Genomic DNA, 17,332 nt, shown 5'->3' with positions numbered 1-17,332 from the left:
CTTATTAGTAATGGTTTTATAATCCATATTTCACTGGCTCCTGGCTTCCCTGCTGTTGCAGGACCTCCAGCTCCTTGCAAAGTCCCCTGCCCATAATTTCTAAGAGCCTGTGCGAGTGTTCTACATGGACTCAAGAACAAGTCTTGTCTGTGGCCACATGGATGTCTGCTGCTGATATTTCTGTTGTCTTTGAACACTTCTGGCACTCATCGCTGAGTCAGTCCCATTAAGCCAGGTCACCACAACCTTCTACTGGACATTTTCATGATCTCCAGTGTGGTTCTCAAGGAATCAAAATGCTTGTGTTTGCTGGAGTCTCCAATACTGCAAAATTATATATTTCCTCAGAAGTAGAAACAAGGCCCAATCACTCATCTTTGGATTATATTTTGTGATGTAATGAAGATTTTAGTGGACTCCTATTTCTGGTTATGGTGCTTTCCAAGAGGAGTCCATGAGACTGCACGAGAGTATGAATCTTTAAGATAGATAAGCATTGTCCTCTCAATCCAAGAATTAACATTCAAAATTGGTTCAGCTGGCCTGGTATGGGCATTGACCAAGTGGAATACTGACTAGTGCATTGTAGCAGTGCAAACTGATCAAAAAGTAGCGTGGCCAACACCCTCCTTGATGGCACCCACACTTCTTGGCAGTCTTTCTGCCGAAACCCTTATGTAAATCACCCTCTTGGCAGTCTAAACCCACTAATTTGCCAGATATGCCAAGATATGTTTGAACCCCAGTGGTGGACAGAGGTTTGTCCCAAGCTGTGATTCTGTTAAGTAGTTGAATGCACCTACTTTTTAAAATTTGATACCCAAGTTATATTGCAGCAACAATAATGGAAAAAAATTTAATGTATGAAAAAACTTTCAGAAAACCGATAAATCAATAAAGCAAATGTTTTTATTCTTGGACATTTCCTCAGAGTCCTTCTCCATATGCAAATATTTTATAACGTTCTAATTTTAATGGTTATAATTAGGCTTCACTTTTTCAATTGTAATCATATTGCTCATTTTGCCAGCATTTACTGAGTTCCTATTATGTGCACAGCATCAACTGAGATCAAGAGAAATGCTTTACATCTCCATGTAATTCCATTTAAGCAGGAAGAAAGATAAAAGATAAACTATGTGTGTCTTTTGGCGACTCCTGTTGATGAATTTTTCACTTGATGGTTTCTCTGGTGCTTAGAAGTACTTCATTTTAACTCCTCTCATGCTAGATTAAAAGCTTAACCTCTAAGGAATAGTTTACTTACATAGCGTTCCAGCTGACTTTGCTCTGTAAGAGATTTGTTTTGAATTCTGAAGGAGCCCATACCCTTTTGACTTTGAAAATATTAAAACATATATAGCTTATAGTTTAAACATGTAGTTTTTAGTTTTCTCAATTTGCTATGAGCAAATGTGTTTCCCATCATATCTGGCACAGTTCTGGGCATGCAGCAGACACATAATAAACACTTCCTAATGGAATCAGGATATTCAATATTGTGTTTTTCAAACACAAACCCAACAACATTTATAAAATTTTTATAGAACCACAGCCAAAGCCTTTAATGATAAAAATTGGAGTAACTGGATCACTTTTTTTTTTTTTAGTATTTATTTATTTAATTGGCTGCGCCAGTCTTAGTTGTGGCTTGCAGGATCTTTGTTGCTGCATGTGGGATCTTCATTGTGGCATGCAGACTTCTTAGTTCCGTTAGGCATACTTAGTTGCAGCATGCATGCAGGATCTAGTTCCCCGACCAGGGATTGAACCTGGGCCCCCCGCATTGGGAGTGTGGAATCTTACCCACTGGACCACCAGTGAAGTCCCAACTGGATCACTTTTGATAGGAAGACTAAATGTAAAACTGTATTCAAATTGTAAAGAAATAATTCGAGAAAATAGAAGAGTACTGACAAGAGGATGTGCTCAGCTGTCTCAGACATGTTGATTCCTCAAAAAGAAAAAAAAATCTGTTAGTATTTTTCTGAGACTCTTGAATGCTCCTAAAAAGTAGTAAGAATCATTTAGGATTCTTTTTCCTAAATTATTACTTTTATCTTCAAGTAATGGGCACTATCAATACATATACAGTATAAATTATAAAAATAATGAATAATAGACAGCAAAATATTAATGGGTTTACAAAACTGAGCTATAAACCTTCCACTAAGAATCCTTTCTGGTCTGATATATGGTACTTCCTACTACCCTCTGATCTGGATGTCATACAGGAGCACACATTCCTTGGGGCTTTGTGCATTCTCTCCCATTCCCTTTCAGAATTCCATCCCACAGGGCACAGGAATGAAGTCAGAGCAATGATGCCTCTTGATGGCCACTGAAACTGAATGAAATGAATGAAATCCAAATGAATCCAAATGAAATTGGATTTCATTTCAATCCAAATGAAACTGTGGCCTGACTGAGGATAGGCCCTCTCTGCATTCTGGAATTCCTTCTTGGATAATCCATGGGACTTAATTTCTCTTCAAGTGTTTCCCCCAATTAATTTCTCTTCAAGTGTTTCCCCCAACTCCAAGTTAAGCTATTTAATAGCCGAGAAACAGAATGACAATTTTCTTGTAACTTTCACATTCAGCATCAACCAGATATAAAGACCTAGACTTTTGGGCTTCCCTGGTGGCGCAGTGGTTGAGAGTCCGCCTGCTGATGCAGGGGACACGGGTTTGTGCCCCAGTCTGGGAAGATCCCACATGCCGCGGAGCGGCTGGGCCCGTGAGCCATGGCCGCTGAGCCTGCGCGTCTGGAGCCTGTGCTCCGCAACGGGAAAGGCTACAACAGTGAGAGGCCCGCGTACCACAAAAAAAAACCCCCCAACAACAACAACAAAAACCTAGAGTTTTGTTGTATTCTCAGATGTGAGTCCTAGTTCCATGTGAACAAGAAAATATGACCATTTCTGATTTACTGCTGGCTAATGAGTTCTTAAAGTATTTGTTCCAACTGAGAGTTTTGCACTTTTAATTTAATACATTTAATGCACATAAAACAAGGCTGAATCACCTAGAATGTTGTAAAGAAGTATACTTAAGTCAAAGTATTCAATCAATACATACTTATTGTTTTCAATTCATGTGAATTCACTTATTCAGTTCAATGTGGAAATATTTACACTCTTGACTAAAGAAGCCCTTTCTTAAAATTGTGAATAGAAATGGAGTAAAAGAAATAAAATTGAAACAGCTCAAAATAATCTAATCAGTTATAATGTATTAACCACATGGTTATACCCTCTTTGGAGCAAAAATATGACAAGCATAAAAAACTAAAAGGATTCACTGAGTGTTTGCTTTCTTTTTATTTTATTTTTTATTTTTATTTTAAAATTAATTAATTTTTATTTATTTTTTTTATTAGTCTCTGCTTTACAACAAAGTGAATCAGTCATACATATACATCTGTTCCCACATCCCCTCCCTCCTGCGTCTCCCTCCCTCCCACCCTCCCCATCCCACCCCTCCAGGCAGCCACAAAGCACTTTTTATTTTAGATATTATACTTCTTTAGATGTTAGAGTATTTATATGATCAAAGGTTTGATATGAAACTTTAATATAACCAGAGTCTACTTCATAGTGGCAATGTTTCAAACACTGTCCCTCTTCTTTTTGGGTAGTCATCCATTATTTTCCCATTTGGGCACACCTCATTGGTTAGAAGAAGCATGATCAAATATGCCGTCTTGTTACCCTGGGCACATTTTCAGCAACAGGAAAAACCACACAGTGTATGTTACCCCAGAGGCTCTCCTGCAGTGACAATGTCTTACATCTGCTACCTCCCATAATTCTCCACTGTCTACAAGATTTCTTGGTGTAACATTCAAAGCTTTTTCAAATCTGGCCCCAAACGACCTTTTCTTTTTCTTTTTTTTTGCAGTACGTGGGCCTCTCACTGTTGTAGCCTCTCCCTCTGCGGAGCACAGGCTCCGGACGCACAGGCTCAGCGGCCATGGCTCACGGGCCCAGCTGCTCCGCGGCATGTGGGATCTTCCCAGACCGGGGCACGAACCCGTGACCTCTGCATCGGCAGGCAGACTCTCAACCACTGCGCCACCAGGGAAGCCCCCATTAAGTTTTATCTTCCATTAGTCTCCTCTATCGTCTTTCTGTTATAGCCAAACTGGTTTTCCTACAGTCAAATGAACAGACTCACACTGTCCTTAATTGCTCTGACAGCTGGATCCACCTAAGTTTACTAAGGGGGTTTGTCTGATGGGTTGGAAATGAAGTGGTAGAAAATAGTTTACTTCCTCTTTCCTTTCTTCATCTCCAAATCCTACTACCCATCCTTTAAGATTCACTTTAGATTGAAGTGTCCTCCATTTACCTATTTTAAATAGGACAGCATGACCAATTCATTTGAGCATGAGTAACAACCATATTAGCAAATTATGTTCTGCCTTACAACTTGTTTATGGATTCAAATATGATCTTAAATTATTACTTATTTAGCTTTTCATGAGGTTGTTTCCCCAGAGGATAAGTTCACCGAGGGCACAGAGCCACTCAGGTGGCTCATGTACTTCTTTATATCAGGTGCCTAGCAGATGTCTTGCATATAACAAATGTTGGCTAGTTTTATTAATACAGTATATAATTTATATTACAAAGGATTATCAGTAGAAATGTTAGCATTGGAAAGCTTTGCTGAGAAATTTGGAGTTTTTGTTACGAATTCCATGTAATGAGAGCCATTCTGAGGAATATGTGAATCACAGTGAAGAAAAGGGAGCCAATTCCCTTTTAAAACCCAACAAACATTAATTTATTGTAAAAATATGACATGAAAACAGTTAAAGTAAATATTTTCATCTATAATATGCCAATATATTAACAAAATTATTCTACTTTCTGTCTTCCTTTTCAATATGTTCATATTTTGCAGAATTGGAAATATGGTAATATACAATCAAGTTCTATATATTTAAATTAGTATTGAGTTGCTATTAGTCTTTGTATTTATTCTTTTTTCTGTTTACATAATATGGACTTAGTAGAACATAGTTTACTTAACTACACCTTTATTATCTGATACTGTTTCCCTTTTTCTCTAGGCCCAGATCTTACATGCTACATAATTTCAAACTACCTCCAGTTCTCTGAATACCCTGTAACATATATTTCTGCCATTGCATAACTTCTTTTTGCCTAGAATGTTCTTCCCTTCCATCATCTAAAAAACTAATCTGTGTTTAAAACAGTGGTCTACGAGATGAATGGATAAAGAAGATGTGGCACATATAAAAAATGGAGTATTACTTAGCCATAAAAAGAAACAAAATTGAGTTATTTGTAGTGAGGTGGATGGACCTAGAGTCTGTCATACAGAGTGAAGTAAGTCAGAAAGAGAAAAACAAATACCGTATGCTAATGCATATATATGGAATCTTAAAAAAAAATGGTACTGATGAACCTGGTTGCAGGGCAGGAATAAAGAGGTAGACATAAGAGAATGGACTTGACATGGGGTGGGAGGGTGAAGCTGGGGCAAAGTGAGAGTAGCATTGACATACATATACTACCGAATGTAAAATAGTTGGCTGGTGGGAAGCAGCAGCATAGCATAGGGAGATTGGCTCAGTGCTTTGCGATGACCTAGAGCGGTGGGATAGGGCAGATGGGAGGGAGGCTCAAGAGGGAGGGGACATTGGGACATGTGTATGCATATGGCTGATTCACTTTGCTGTACAACAGAAACTAACACGGTATCGTGAAGCAATTATACTCCAATAAAGATCTATTAAAAAAAACAAAAAAAAACCCAACAAAAAAAGTGGTCTACATTTTTGTCCTTATACTGTACTAGTAAAATATTTGAATATCAACCCCCAAATATTCTGCATATTTATGAAACATATATTCTTGAGCTAACCCCCAAATTTCTGTATATTTGTAAAATATATACTCGAGCTAACATGATATGCATATATAAGACATATACAGGAATACAAAAGGATAACAGGCATAATAAACAATATTTCAAAACTTTATTTAAGGCCCAATACTTTTTAAAAAATTAATTAATTAATTTTTGGCTGCGTTGGGTCTTCGTTGCTGCACGCAGGTGTTCTCTAGTTGTGGTGAGCGGGGGCTACTCTGTTGCAGTGTGTGGGCTTCTCATTGCTGTGGCCTCTCGTTGCGGAGCACGGGCTTCAGTAGCTGTGGCGCACAGGCTTAGTTGCTCTGTGGCACGTAGGAATCTTCCTGGTCCACGGTTCGAACCCGTGTCCCTTGCATTGGCAGGTGGATTCTTAACCACTGCACCACCAGGGAAGTACCCCCAATACTTTTTTATTCTCACCGCTAACCCCCCGCCCCCCCAAATTATTAACTGTCCCAGATGCATAGTCTTTAAATGTTTTGGTAATTGTGACGACTTCACACTGGCATTAGCTGTATCTGTCATACTTAACCTTAAGGTAAACTTTGACTAAAAAATAGTGGATGGTTCATATTTCAAAAATTCTTGAGAACTCCAAAAATTTCAGGCCTACTTCTTGTCAAATTTGATTAGCTCATTATTGTTTTTAACCTATTGATGTAACTGATGAAGAGTTCCTACTGAGAGTAGAATGTGAGCTTTGCCATTTTGTTCTTTTATCTACACTTTATTTGCAGGAATCATTTTCAATCTATGAGGGTCAAGTTAGTTAAAAATCAAATAATATGACTGCCAATCCACAAGTAAAGTGTCGTTATGTTGCTGAAGTTTTTAAAAAGCAGGAGGGTACCATATATTCACAATCCCTTCTAGGCTGTGGATTCATCCCCTTCCTTTAGGAAAACTGTATGGTGGACCATGTGACCCCTTCCTTTGACATAGGGACTGAGGAGGGCACCACTGTCTACCAGTAAATTAACCACTGGAAAGGTAATTTCTTGCGTTTTAAGATAAAAATAAGATTTAGTAGTTCTAGCATTCCAAAGGATCATCCCATACAACCTCTGGGTATATACATGCAACTTTGGAGACCGGTAGTTTAAATACAACTTGGAAAATCATCTCTGGGCCACTTTTCTTCCATAGCTGCCCAGATGACATTGTGGTGTTGTCTGTTTACACCACTCTACAAGAGCTCCCCCTAAGACTGGAGCAAGACAGTCACCTCTGAATGACTTTTATTCATCTTCGCACTCCTGTATTCCTAAGACTTGGCAGTGTCCTATAAATCAAATTGATTTAATCAAACTGAGCAATTTCACACTACTACTTCTTTTCTTTGGTTCTTCTGCAGTCTTACCTTTGTTTTCTCTTTTTAAGTATTTTGTTTCTTATATAAAGGTGGAAAATGAAGACAATACTGGAAATCATGAATACAGTAAGTATCCAAAATGCCATCAAAATGAATATTTCTAGACTCTTATGTGTGGGTGTGCAAGCACACACATATGCAATTTTACATAAATGGGATAAACAATATTATTTTTTGATGGAGAGCAGAGTAATCTAGTATAAAGAAGCTGGATCAAATATACTCGGCTGTACATTCCATCCCAGCTCTGCCATTTTCTAACTGTGTGGCCTTGATCAATGTACTTATTGCTCATCCCCCTCCCCAATCTATTAACAAAAGAGTTAATAATGGCTATCTCTGGAGATTTAGGGAAGGACTGAACAGGCACTCAGTAAATGCAAAATTTTTTCCTTCCTCTTAATCTTCACACTGACCTTGTTATTGGAGGGTTTTCCTAGGGTTCATTACCGAACAACTCTTTTCCATCTTACAGCATCTGACTGCAAATATCTGCAGCAGAGACCATATCTTATTAAATTCTGAAGGCCAGCACCCAACAACATTTAGGGGTTTAATATACGTTGGCTAACTAAATGAGGTCCTAGGAAGAGTTTGCTTGTGAACTTCTGTTTGTACTGACTGACCCTGGGTTCATCTAAATAAACAGCATCTCATATTCTATTTGCTATCTTCATTATTAAACCTGCATATATTTTCTTCTAGTTTCAATTAAAAATGCAGCTAAGTGATTCTGAGCAAGTCACTTACTCTAGTGTGTAGTTTCCTCATTTGTAAAAACATAGTAACAGTTCCATAACAGTACTTCATAAAGTTCATTAACGTAATAGTACTTCCCAAGTGCAAAGTGCTATACAAATACATGTAATTACTATAGCAGCCAGTTCATTGTGCATTTTAATTTATAACCGTTACCTTGTGGACAGGCTCACCAACCTCTTTTTTTTTTCCCCTCTACTACACTACTTACCTGTTCTGTATCACCCAGCTTTCCTATATTCATCTTTTTCTAGTCCTCTGGTTGGTTACTGTGGCTCAGAATCACTGATCTTTGCAAGGGACCACCTGATGAGCCCTAAAGGAAACCAAACCATCAGAAACCAAACTAGGGGATGTATTCACAACCAGGCACACACAGTTGAAGATATAAGGCTTAGAATTTAAGATAAAGCAAGACCAGGGGAGGTGGGGACTATGTTTGAGAGAGAAGTACAAGAGATCTGAATCCTGGTTCTGCTTACTTTAGCTCTGTGGACCTTAGGTAAGTCAGTATACCTTTCAGACCTTCAGTTTCCTCATCTTTTAAGTGGAGGTGGTAACAGTACTTACATCAAACGATTATAATTTGAGACAGCATGTGTGAAGCACTTAAGAACAGTGTCTGGCACATTATAAACACTCAGGAAGCATTAACTATTAAAATTATTAAAAACTGATAAATGGTTGACAGCAGGCGGGAAGGTAGAGGAAGAATTTGAAAGGCCAGAGAAACAATCTAGGAATGTTAATTTCAGTGGTTCTATATTTTCTCCTAAACTTCTCCCTCCTTATGTCCTAATTCTAGATTGAACTACTTTTTTTTTTCCTATAAAATTATCCCCCTCTTGGTCAGATTTTTAAAATTTTAAACAGCATCAGTTCAAAATATTTGAAGGCAGCAACAGTAAAGCTACTAATCATAACCTTAAGGTAGACTATTTTTGTACTTTATTATATACAAAATAGCCACGTTTCCAATTTGTATAACCTAAACATTTGTTATGCACTTTCCTGCTGGTATAACTGGGAGTAGGGATGGGGAGTAAAGAGGAAGGCAGGATTTCGAGCTTTGCCTCAGTGTTTTAGGGACTAGTGGCAACGGTCTTTCATAATAGTTTGCAGGGAGAGGCAACAATCATTTGACAAAATTGCCACGCACTGAGTTTGCTTTTAACATTCTTTACCCTTCTCCATGACATCCAGAGGCCTCATGTTCTCTCTTCATTGCAAAGAACAAGAGCTGCTACCACTCCTGGGCTATATGAAAAAACCTATGTCCAGGTTTGAGATTACAAATTGATTGCATGTTGGCCACATCTACCCTGGGATGTTTTTAATTCGGCCTGTAGGGTTTGGAAATATTGGTGTAAAAATCGAGGGATTTCATACAAAAATCCTGCTTTACGGTTTCTCTTGGGGGAAAAAACCAGCATACCTCAGAACACTGGATCCACATTCTTCAGGGCAACAATCTGCTAGAGCCGGAACAGCTGCTCCTTTCAGTTACAGCACGGACACTCCAATTTGCCACGTTGCTTATCATTCCCTATTGTTTTACACCAGGCCAGTATCACTCATTTGCTTTGCTTTTCTGGCCCCTGTAGACATCTGAGTTTGCAAACACTATCTAGACCTCTCCGTTCTCCCATCAAAGCTTACTTTGTTCTGTCCCAAGTTCCTCATCAGTTTTCCAAAGCAACAGCTAGTTAACCTGACCAAGTATGTGTATTTTTATATGTGCTCCCAGAGATAGTGTCTTAACAGAAAGGGATGACTCTGCAGGTGGAAATTACAGACACCACGGGACTGATGGCAACAGTCCTTTCTACTTTTTCTGTAGCCATACCTCACTGTCCTTAGGCAAACCACGGGAATCTGACCACTGGCCTACGTGCGAAACCAACTTATATAGTACTTTTATAGATCACCCTAGTTCCAAAGAACCAAAAACTACAAAGGGTTATTCTGACTCCCCGTTTCCTCAGTCTTCGGGATATCCGACCTGACGGCACTTCCCCTCACCTGCTTTTGGGGCCCGTTCTGCGCTGGGCAGTCGCGACCGAGGAGCGCGCGCAGCCAGCATGAGCTCATTTCTCAGGGGCGTTTCTGGAAGGCCGGGCTTGGCCTGGCGCACGAGGCGCAGTCGCCCTCACTCTTATCAATGGCCACCGCGACTGGGCGGGGCGCGGCCGCCGAGGGGCGCTGCTTCTCTGGAAGCTTTGTTCTCAGTTTAGCGCCCGAGAACTCGCACCCGGCCGGGGAGGCGCCCTGAATCCGTCTGGCCCTTCCGGGGAAGACGCCGGCGCTCGGGACGCGCTCTCCTGGGCGGAGGGGGGCCTCGGGCGCGCAGAATTAGCCCCGCCCCGCCGAGAGCCTCCAGTGGGTGGGGAGACCCCTCAACCCTCCGTTCGCTCGAGCGCTCCGAGCCCAGCGCAGCCGACCGCAGCAGTTTCACACCGGCTCGCGAAGGGTTCACGCTCCCTATCTGCAGTTTCCATACAAGCTGCAAGTAGCCGCAGGCGAGCCCGTCTAACCATCCGCCACAACCCCAGTCGCGCTTCTCCCCACTCTAGGGACCGCCACCGGAGGCCGAAGGCCAATCACACTGCAGCTAGGTCTTGCGATTGGACGGCAGCGAGGGCCGATTGGCTGCCGCTATGGGTTTCGACGTCCCTCCTTTTCCCTTTTGCCCCGACTCCAGCTCCAGAGCTTCAGGCCAATGAGAAGGCGCTTTATAGATGCCCTCCCTTCGCTCTCAACTTCTCCCCACCTCGTCGAGGGAGGGGACGTCCTGACTGGCCAGACTGTCCTCGGAAGCCCCATTCCTTCACCAATCACCGAGGGAGGTGCACTCCCAGCGGAGTTTCGGCCAATTACAAAGCGGCCACGGCGCCCAGCCGTGCGGTTTCACAAGCGACTCCGGGCTTCACCGTCCTTAACTCTTCAAGCATTTTCCTGAGGGCCGGCGACTCCGATTGGTCACTGTTGCCATTGTCGAATTTCTCCTCCAGCCAGCCACAAGACAAGGCGAACCCACCTTCTTCTCGGTCGGCTATCTTCGGCATTTTCCGTCCTTGGGCGTGAATTTCCAGCGACACTTTCTAATTGGCTCCTCAGGTCGATCGGCTTTTTCCGGGAGGATCCGCAAACAAACGACATCCGTGATTGGTTCCGCTCGGGCTTCGGCTCCCCTGCCGAAGGGGGAGGACACTCGGCTCGGCCGGCGATTCCCAGACGCCTGTTACGCGGACGCGGGGGCGCTGGGCGGTGTAAGGCTGGGTGGGGGAGGAAGGAGGCGGAGGACGAGTAGGAGGGGGGAGGGGGAGAGGGGGAAAAGCTAGGCGGCTGCGCAGACGGCACTCCTCACACAGAGCTGCCCCCGACCCGGGCGAATGCAGGCTTGTGCTGCCGCTGCTGCCGCCGCCGCCGCCCGGGCCGAGTGACAAAGGAAGGAAGGAAGCGAGGAGGAGCCGGCCCCGCAGCCACTGACAGGGCCCGGGCTGGGGGCAAAGCGCGGACACTTCCTGAGCGGGACCGTGCAGAAGCGAGGGGCGGGAGGGCGGCCGCGCTGGTGCCTTGGACGGGGGAGGGGGCCCCGAGGGACGGAAGCGGTTGCTGGGTTCCCATGTCCCCGGCGTATGGGGAGCAGTCGAGGAGCCGCTGCCTGGGGTCTGAAGGGAGCTGCCTCCGCCACCGCCGCCGCCATGGCCGCTGGATCCAGCCGCCGAGTGCAGCTGCTCCTCGCGCAATGAGGAGAGGAGCCGCCGCCACCGCCCGCCTCTGACTGACTCGCGACTCCGCTGCCTTCCAGTTCGCCGGGCCCCTGCCGTCAGGCCGCCGGATCCCGCCGCTGTCGGAGCTGCAGCGTTTCCCGACGCATCTCCGAGCCACCCCCTCCCTCTCCCTCCCTCCTTCCCATCCCCCTTTCTTTTCAAGCGTGAGACTCGTGATCCTTCCGCCGCTTCCCTTCTTCATTGACTCGGAAAAAAAATCCCCGAGGAAAATATAATATTCAGAGTACTTATTTTCAATCAAGTATCTGTCCCCGTTTCACGTGATATATATTTTTTAGGATCTCCCAACCATTTCTCCCCTCCAGGGAAAGGGAGGGGAAAGAATTGTATTTTTTCCCCAGCTCCTGATCATCTATATGTTAAATATCCGTACTGATCTGGCTTCAAGGAGAAATACATCGCTCGCTTTTTTATATAGCTGTTCAAAAGGAGTGAAAAGCCAAGAGGACGAAGTCTTTTTCTTGTGGGAGAACTTAATGCTGCATTTATCATTAACCTAACACCCCAACATAAAACAAAAGGAAGAAGAGGAGGAAGGAAGGAAAAGAAGGTGATTCGGGAAGAGAGTGATCATGTCAGGGCGGCCCAGAACCACCTCCTTTGCGGAGAGCTGCAAGCCAGTGCAGCAGCCTTCAGCTTTTGGCAGCATGAAAGTTAGCAGTGAGTATTGATTTTATTTTACACCCCTTTTCCACCTCTTTAAATAAGAGACTTTAAAATATCAGGATCTTAAAATGTGAGACCTTCTGCTATAACAGCCGGAGGTAATGAAAAAGGGCAAAAACCTGTCTTCAGTCAAGGATGAGGCAGCTCCCTCTTTTCTCCTCCCATATCCCCTCCCCCGGTCTTATTAACCTTGAATTGAGGGAATATGATTTTTATTTGGATGATTCGATCTGAAACTTTGTTCTTTTTATATAGTTTTCTTGCAGTTTATAGCTTTATCAAGCGGTTGAGTTTTTCCATCTTAGAATAACGATGGAAGTGTTTACTTGCTCATCCTTTTGAATAAAGCGAAGGACAAGACTCATAAACCATTATGTGCCTTTGCAGAGTGTGTCTTTTGGAATGAGGGATAGTTTAGTTAGCTCAGGTCTCAGGGGTTATCATAGTTTTGTATACTTAATAGAGGAGCTAAATGTCACTGTCTCGTAACATTTCTTTCTTGCCTATATGACTATAGAAAGTATGTGTTCATAATCTAGAGATGAACTTGCTCCGTAACCACATTCCGGTTTGGAGGCAAGCTTTGATTCTTCCCTTTAGAAGGGACCGGTGGGGCTGATTGATATGCAGTAGCAGTAGTATCTCAACATGCATTGTTCTAAATTGGATAAGTGGTATATAATATGTTATCTCTTAACCTTCCCATTTTGACGTTACCAATCTACCACTATAGAATTAACGTTTAATCAAAAGGTAATTTGGAAGTATGTCCAAGTTTTGATTGGGGCTTGTATTGTCATGTTGCCAAATGCTAAGTTGAATGTTAATTGTCACTGACTCATCATTAAAGTTCAGCTTTAGGGTGCCATTGCACTCAGTACTTGCTAAATGATCTAGAGTTCAGGGGTTCCTTCTTAAGACTATTTAAAATACTCTTGCATTGGTTTCCTGTTGAATTTAGATAAGACTGTGGAGTTAGAAGAATATGGATTTAGACCTTTCCATCATAGGTTTTGCAGAAGGCTGTGGTCCTGCGTATAATAGGGATACTTGGGCTGTGTTCAAGGTTGTTGCTAGAGTGTACCGTCTTTCCTGATTTGTGCAGAAAATTCTATGTTGAGTGTCCAAGTCTATACTAAGTGTCCAATGTTTTAATGTTCTCTATATGTGGATATGTTTATGTGGTATTTAATGACAGTTTATTTAAACATACTTACAGAATTTGACAAAAATATCTGTATTGTTTCCTTATTCCTCCAGAAAGGGGCATGATGAGGGCAAAGAAAAACTGTTTTGCTGCCTAGAAGGAGAGAATTGAACTGAGATTTTTAAAAAGTATATGCTGTTATATGAAATTGATTATGTCCTTAAGCAACATAAAATGATCACTCTTATTTGAACTCAGGATTTCAATTCATTTTGGCTTTTGGAACTTGCCTGAAACAGGGTAGTCTAAGGTAATAACTGAATGGGAGATTATTTTTGAGAGTTAAGTTGTTGCGGTTTTTTTTGGTAACTAGCTAGTTCAGAATGCAGGGTACGTGAAGAGGGAAGCTGATGATGCATCTTTCAGGGAATGGTCAGGCTTTCTAAGCACTTCATGGGGTCATTTGAGAGGAATATTTTTAAATTCTGGGGTAATTTTCTGCTATGATGAAGCAAATCTTATAATAGCTACTTAAGAGCCTCTTGTGGTACTGGAGTGTTAGGATGTTTTTCATCTTGGTTTAAAAACCACTCGAAATCAATTTTAGGTAATTAATGTATTAGATCTATTTCAGAGAGCAAAATAGGATAGCTTATAATATTAAATTTGGGGACTTTTCATTTAGTTTCCAGGATTCTCTTTGAATCCTGTGTGGATGTTGCCTGAGGATGGAGTAACTCTTGGAAAGTGTGCAGGTTAAAATGTTGACTTTTCTGTTACCATATAGGTCAACCTAACATTTTAAAAGTTGGAGATCAGTGCTAATTATGTGTTTTTGACAACCCTGACTTTAAGGACATTTTGGAAGAAAGGGGAGTAATTAAGCGTTTGTTGGAGTGCTAGTGTTCTAAGGGACCCCTGTTCAGATGAGAGATACGTAAGAAATTATAGTCCTTGACCTGAAAAGCTTGTCAGTTGTTGAGACAGGTTATAGGTCAAAGTGTGAAAACAATATCACGATGACTGCAAGATTATAAATGCAAACAGAATGCTTCGTTCAGAGGGACAAGAAATGAAGGGATGAGGTAGAGGGCCGGAGAGAGAAGACTTCTGTAGAGGTGTGTTTTAAGACAGGTGTTAAAGGAGGCAGTAACTTGAATTGACAGAGAAGCCTAGAGGATTCTAGATGGAAGGAATGGACAGACGCACAGAGATAGTGATTTTTGTATTTTTGTATTTATAAAGCAGGTTAGTAAATCTGAATGAAAGGGGCCTAAATAGGAAAATAAGAAGAGATGGAATTTGAGAAACGTGTTAACTGATGGGGAGGGCAAAGGGGGCCTGTAAGAGTTTGGTTGAGATTCAGGAGAGATTGGTATTTACTGTAGGTTGCTGAACGAAATATTTGAAGACGATCTGGGCAGCTGAGTTGATGGGTTAGAAACAAAACATCAGAGCCATTTTAGAGAGTAGAAGGTATGTCATGAAGAATGAGAGAACATAAAGTGTGAAAATGAGATGAAAGCACATTTGCGAGACAGTGTGAATGAAGAACTGGCAGGGCTTTGGATTGGATTGAAGGGGAATATTTGGGAAGGAGTCAGGAGTTAAAAATAAATTCTGATGTTACTGGTCTGGAAGATTTGACCACCAAGTTATATTGTTGATTGTAATGGGAAAGTTGAGAAAGTGCTGAGATGAGAGGGTAGTTGAGTTCACTTTTTAAAAATTTAATATACAATAGATTTTCTTGAAATTCAGAGGCAGCAGTTGGTTACTGGCAACGATATTTAACTTTACAGTCTTGAACTGTTTCTAATTTTTCTGAACCCAAAACTGTCAGATTTATTTTCAGTAGTAAACTAAAGGTTTTTATTTATATGCATTCCATTTAAAGTCCTAAAAAAGAAAATAATTTTTTATGTAGATTCAAAAACCTCACACTTGAAACCTAGTTATAATAACCCGATGGTAATTTATTTGAAAACAATGAAAATATTTTTTGGGCTAAACCGTGACATAAAAATTTTAGATATTTTATACAGCCTTTAATCTTCGGTACATGCTTAAAACTAGTTTTTCATAAATAATAGTTATTCTTAAGTAAACCTTGCGTTTAAAATAATGGTAATATGCAGACTCCAGCAGAAATTAAAAGTTGATTTTATAACAAGTATTTTTGCCTTTTTTTGTTGAGCTAAGTTTAAAACAGCATATTTGAATTTTTTTTTTTGGCTGCATTGGATCTTCATTGCTGCGCGTGGGCTTTCTCTAGTAGCGGTGCATGGGCTTCTCATTGCGGAGGCTTCTCTTGTTACAGAGCTCGGGCTCTAGGTGCTCGGGCTTCAGTAGTTCTGGCATGTGGGCTCAGTAGTTGTGGCTCGTGGGCTCTAGAGCACAGTCTCAGTAGTTGTGGCGCATGGGCTTAGTTGCTCCGCAGCATGGCAGATCTTCCCAGACCAGGGCTCGAACCCGTGTCCCCTGCATTGGCAAGCAGATTCTTAACCACTGTGCCACGAGGGAAGTCCCTGATATATATATATATATATATATTTTTACTTGCTATGGTGAACCCATTTTTTTGTCCTCGTCCATATTCAAGTGTTATTAAATAAATGTAAATAGTTATGAAGTTCTTCTGTAAAATCACATATTTTACTCAAAATAGAGAAAGTAAGGGATTGATAAACTATTAGTGAAAATTTAGCTAGTTGTCTAGCTAAGTCAGGGAGAAGTTACTTCCTCATATAAAACTTTTTTAGATCATTTTTTTTTTTAGTGAAGTGAATAATTAATGGTAGTTGCATATTACTGTGCAGTATTTAGTTGTATGGCGACTAAAACCAAAGAGCAGGTGGCAACTTAGAGTTTCTCTATTCCTGAGGGAATTTAATCTCTTTGTGACATATAAAAATCAGGTTATTAGAATTTAACCAATTTCTAGATTATCCAGTGTGGAAGAGAGCTCATGTGTGAAACTGAAAACCAGACTTTCATTTTCATTGTTTTCATTCCTTTCCCAACCAGACCTTTCCAGAGTTGTTAAAAAAACTAGACCTTCATATAAAAATTCCATGCTCTCTTGTTACATGCACCTCTAGAATGCTAATTGTGAAATGACTTTAAGGCACAGGTACTAAGAAAAAACTTCAAGGGAACCCAGAGGTTCACAAATCAATTTATGACTGATTGGGAATTGCATTTAGAAAATGAGGCGACATCTTCTCATTTCACTTGCATAGTTCAGCTGAAAATCAGTATATACTTGTATCCTGTGCTGTCTGCCCCTTGTTTTGGACTTAGGTTGCTGGTGTGAGATGCTGTTTTGGAGAAACAGCAAGGCTGGGGAAGCCAGAGTTTCTTAGGTGTCAGCAGCAGATTCTGAGACCAAGGGAGCTCTGTTTTTGTGTGTGCATTATGTGTAGAGAAGGCTGCGAAACGTGCATGTGCCGCAGTTCCATACATTTAATAACTCTCATGGGATTGTGGGACAGGGGTGGGATTGGGCAGGCTGTGGGATTGTGGTGTCTCTTGTGATGCTCCACCCTGCAATAGGAGAATGGAGGGGCAGAGCACATGGGTGTGATGGGATTATATGCTGGTACTAACAGAACCAACCTGATTTCCCAGATATTGTTCTACTAAGAACATAATCACCATGAGTAAATGAATTTATTGGAATGTTTAG

At 41.5% G+C, this 17,332-nt stretch overlaps 1 protein-coding gene across 2 annotated transcripts in view; it reads left to right on the top strand.

Annotated features, from left to right (window-relative positions):
* The first annotated feature begins 11,365 nt into the window (after positions 1 to 11,365).
* The window catches only part of GSK3B (glycogen synthase kinase 3 beta), a 196,846-nt gene continuing 190,879 nt past the window's right edge, over positions 11,366 to 17,332 (top strand). Inside the window, exon 1 of one of the 2 annotated variants that reach the window (XM_060098981.1) lies at positions 11,366 to 12,491. In XM_060098981.1, the coding sequence (XP_059954964.1) occupies positions 12,404 to 12,491 (88 nt within the window). In that variant the 5' untranslated portion in view covers positions 11,366 to 12,403. The remainder of the gene's footprint in view (positions 12,492 to 17,332) is intronic. The other variant, XM_060098980.1, reaches the window with a different exon arrangement.

The sequence above is a fragment of the Mesoplodon densirostris genome, chromosome 5, assembly GCF_025265405.1.
Source record: "Mesoplodon densirostris isolate mMesDen1 chromosome 5, mMesDen1 primary haplotype, whole genome shotgun sequence".
NCBI classification, from domain to species: Eukaryota; Metazoa; Chordata; class Mammalia; order Artiodactyla; family Ziphiidae; genus Mesoplodon; species Mesoplodon densirostris.
This window is presented reverse-complemented; position numbering and strand designations above follow the sequence as displayed.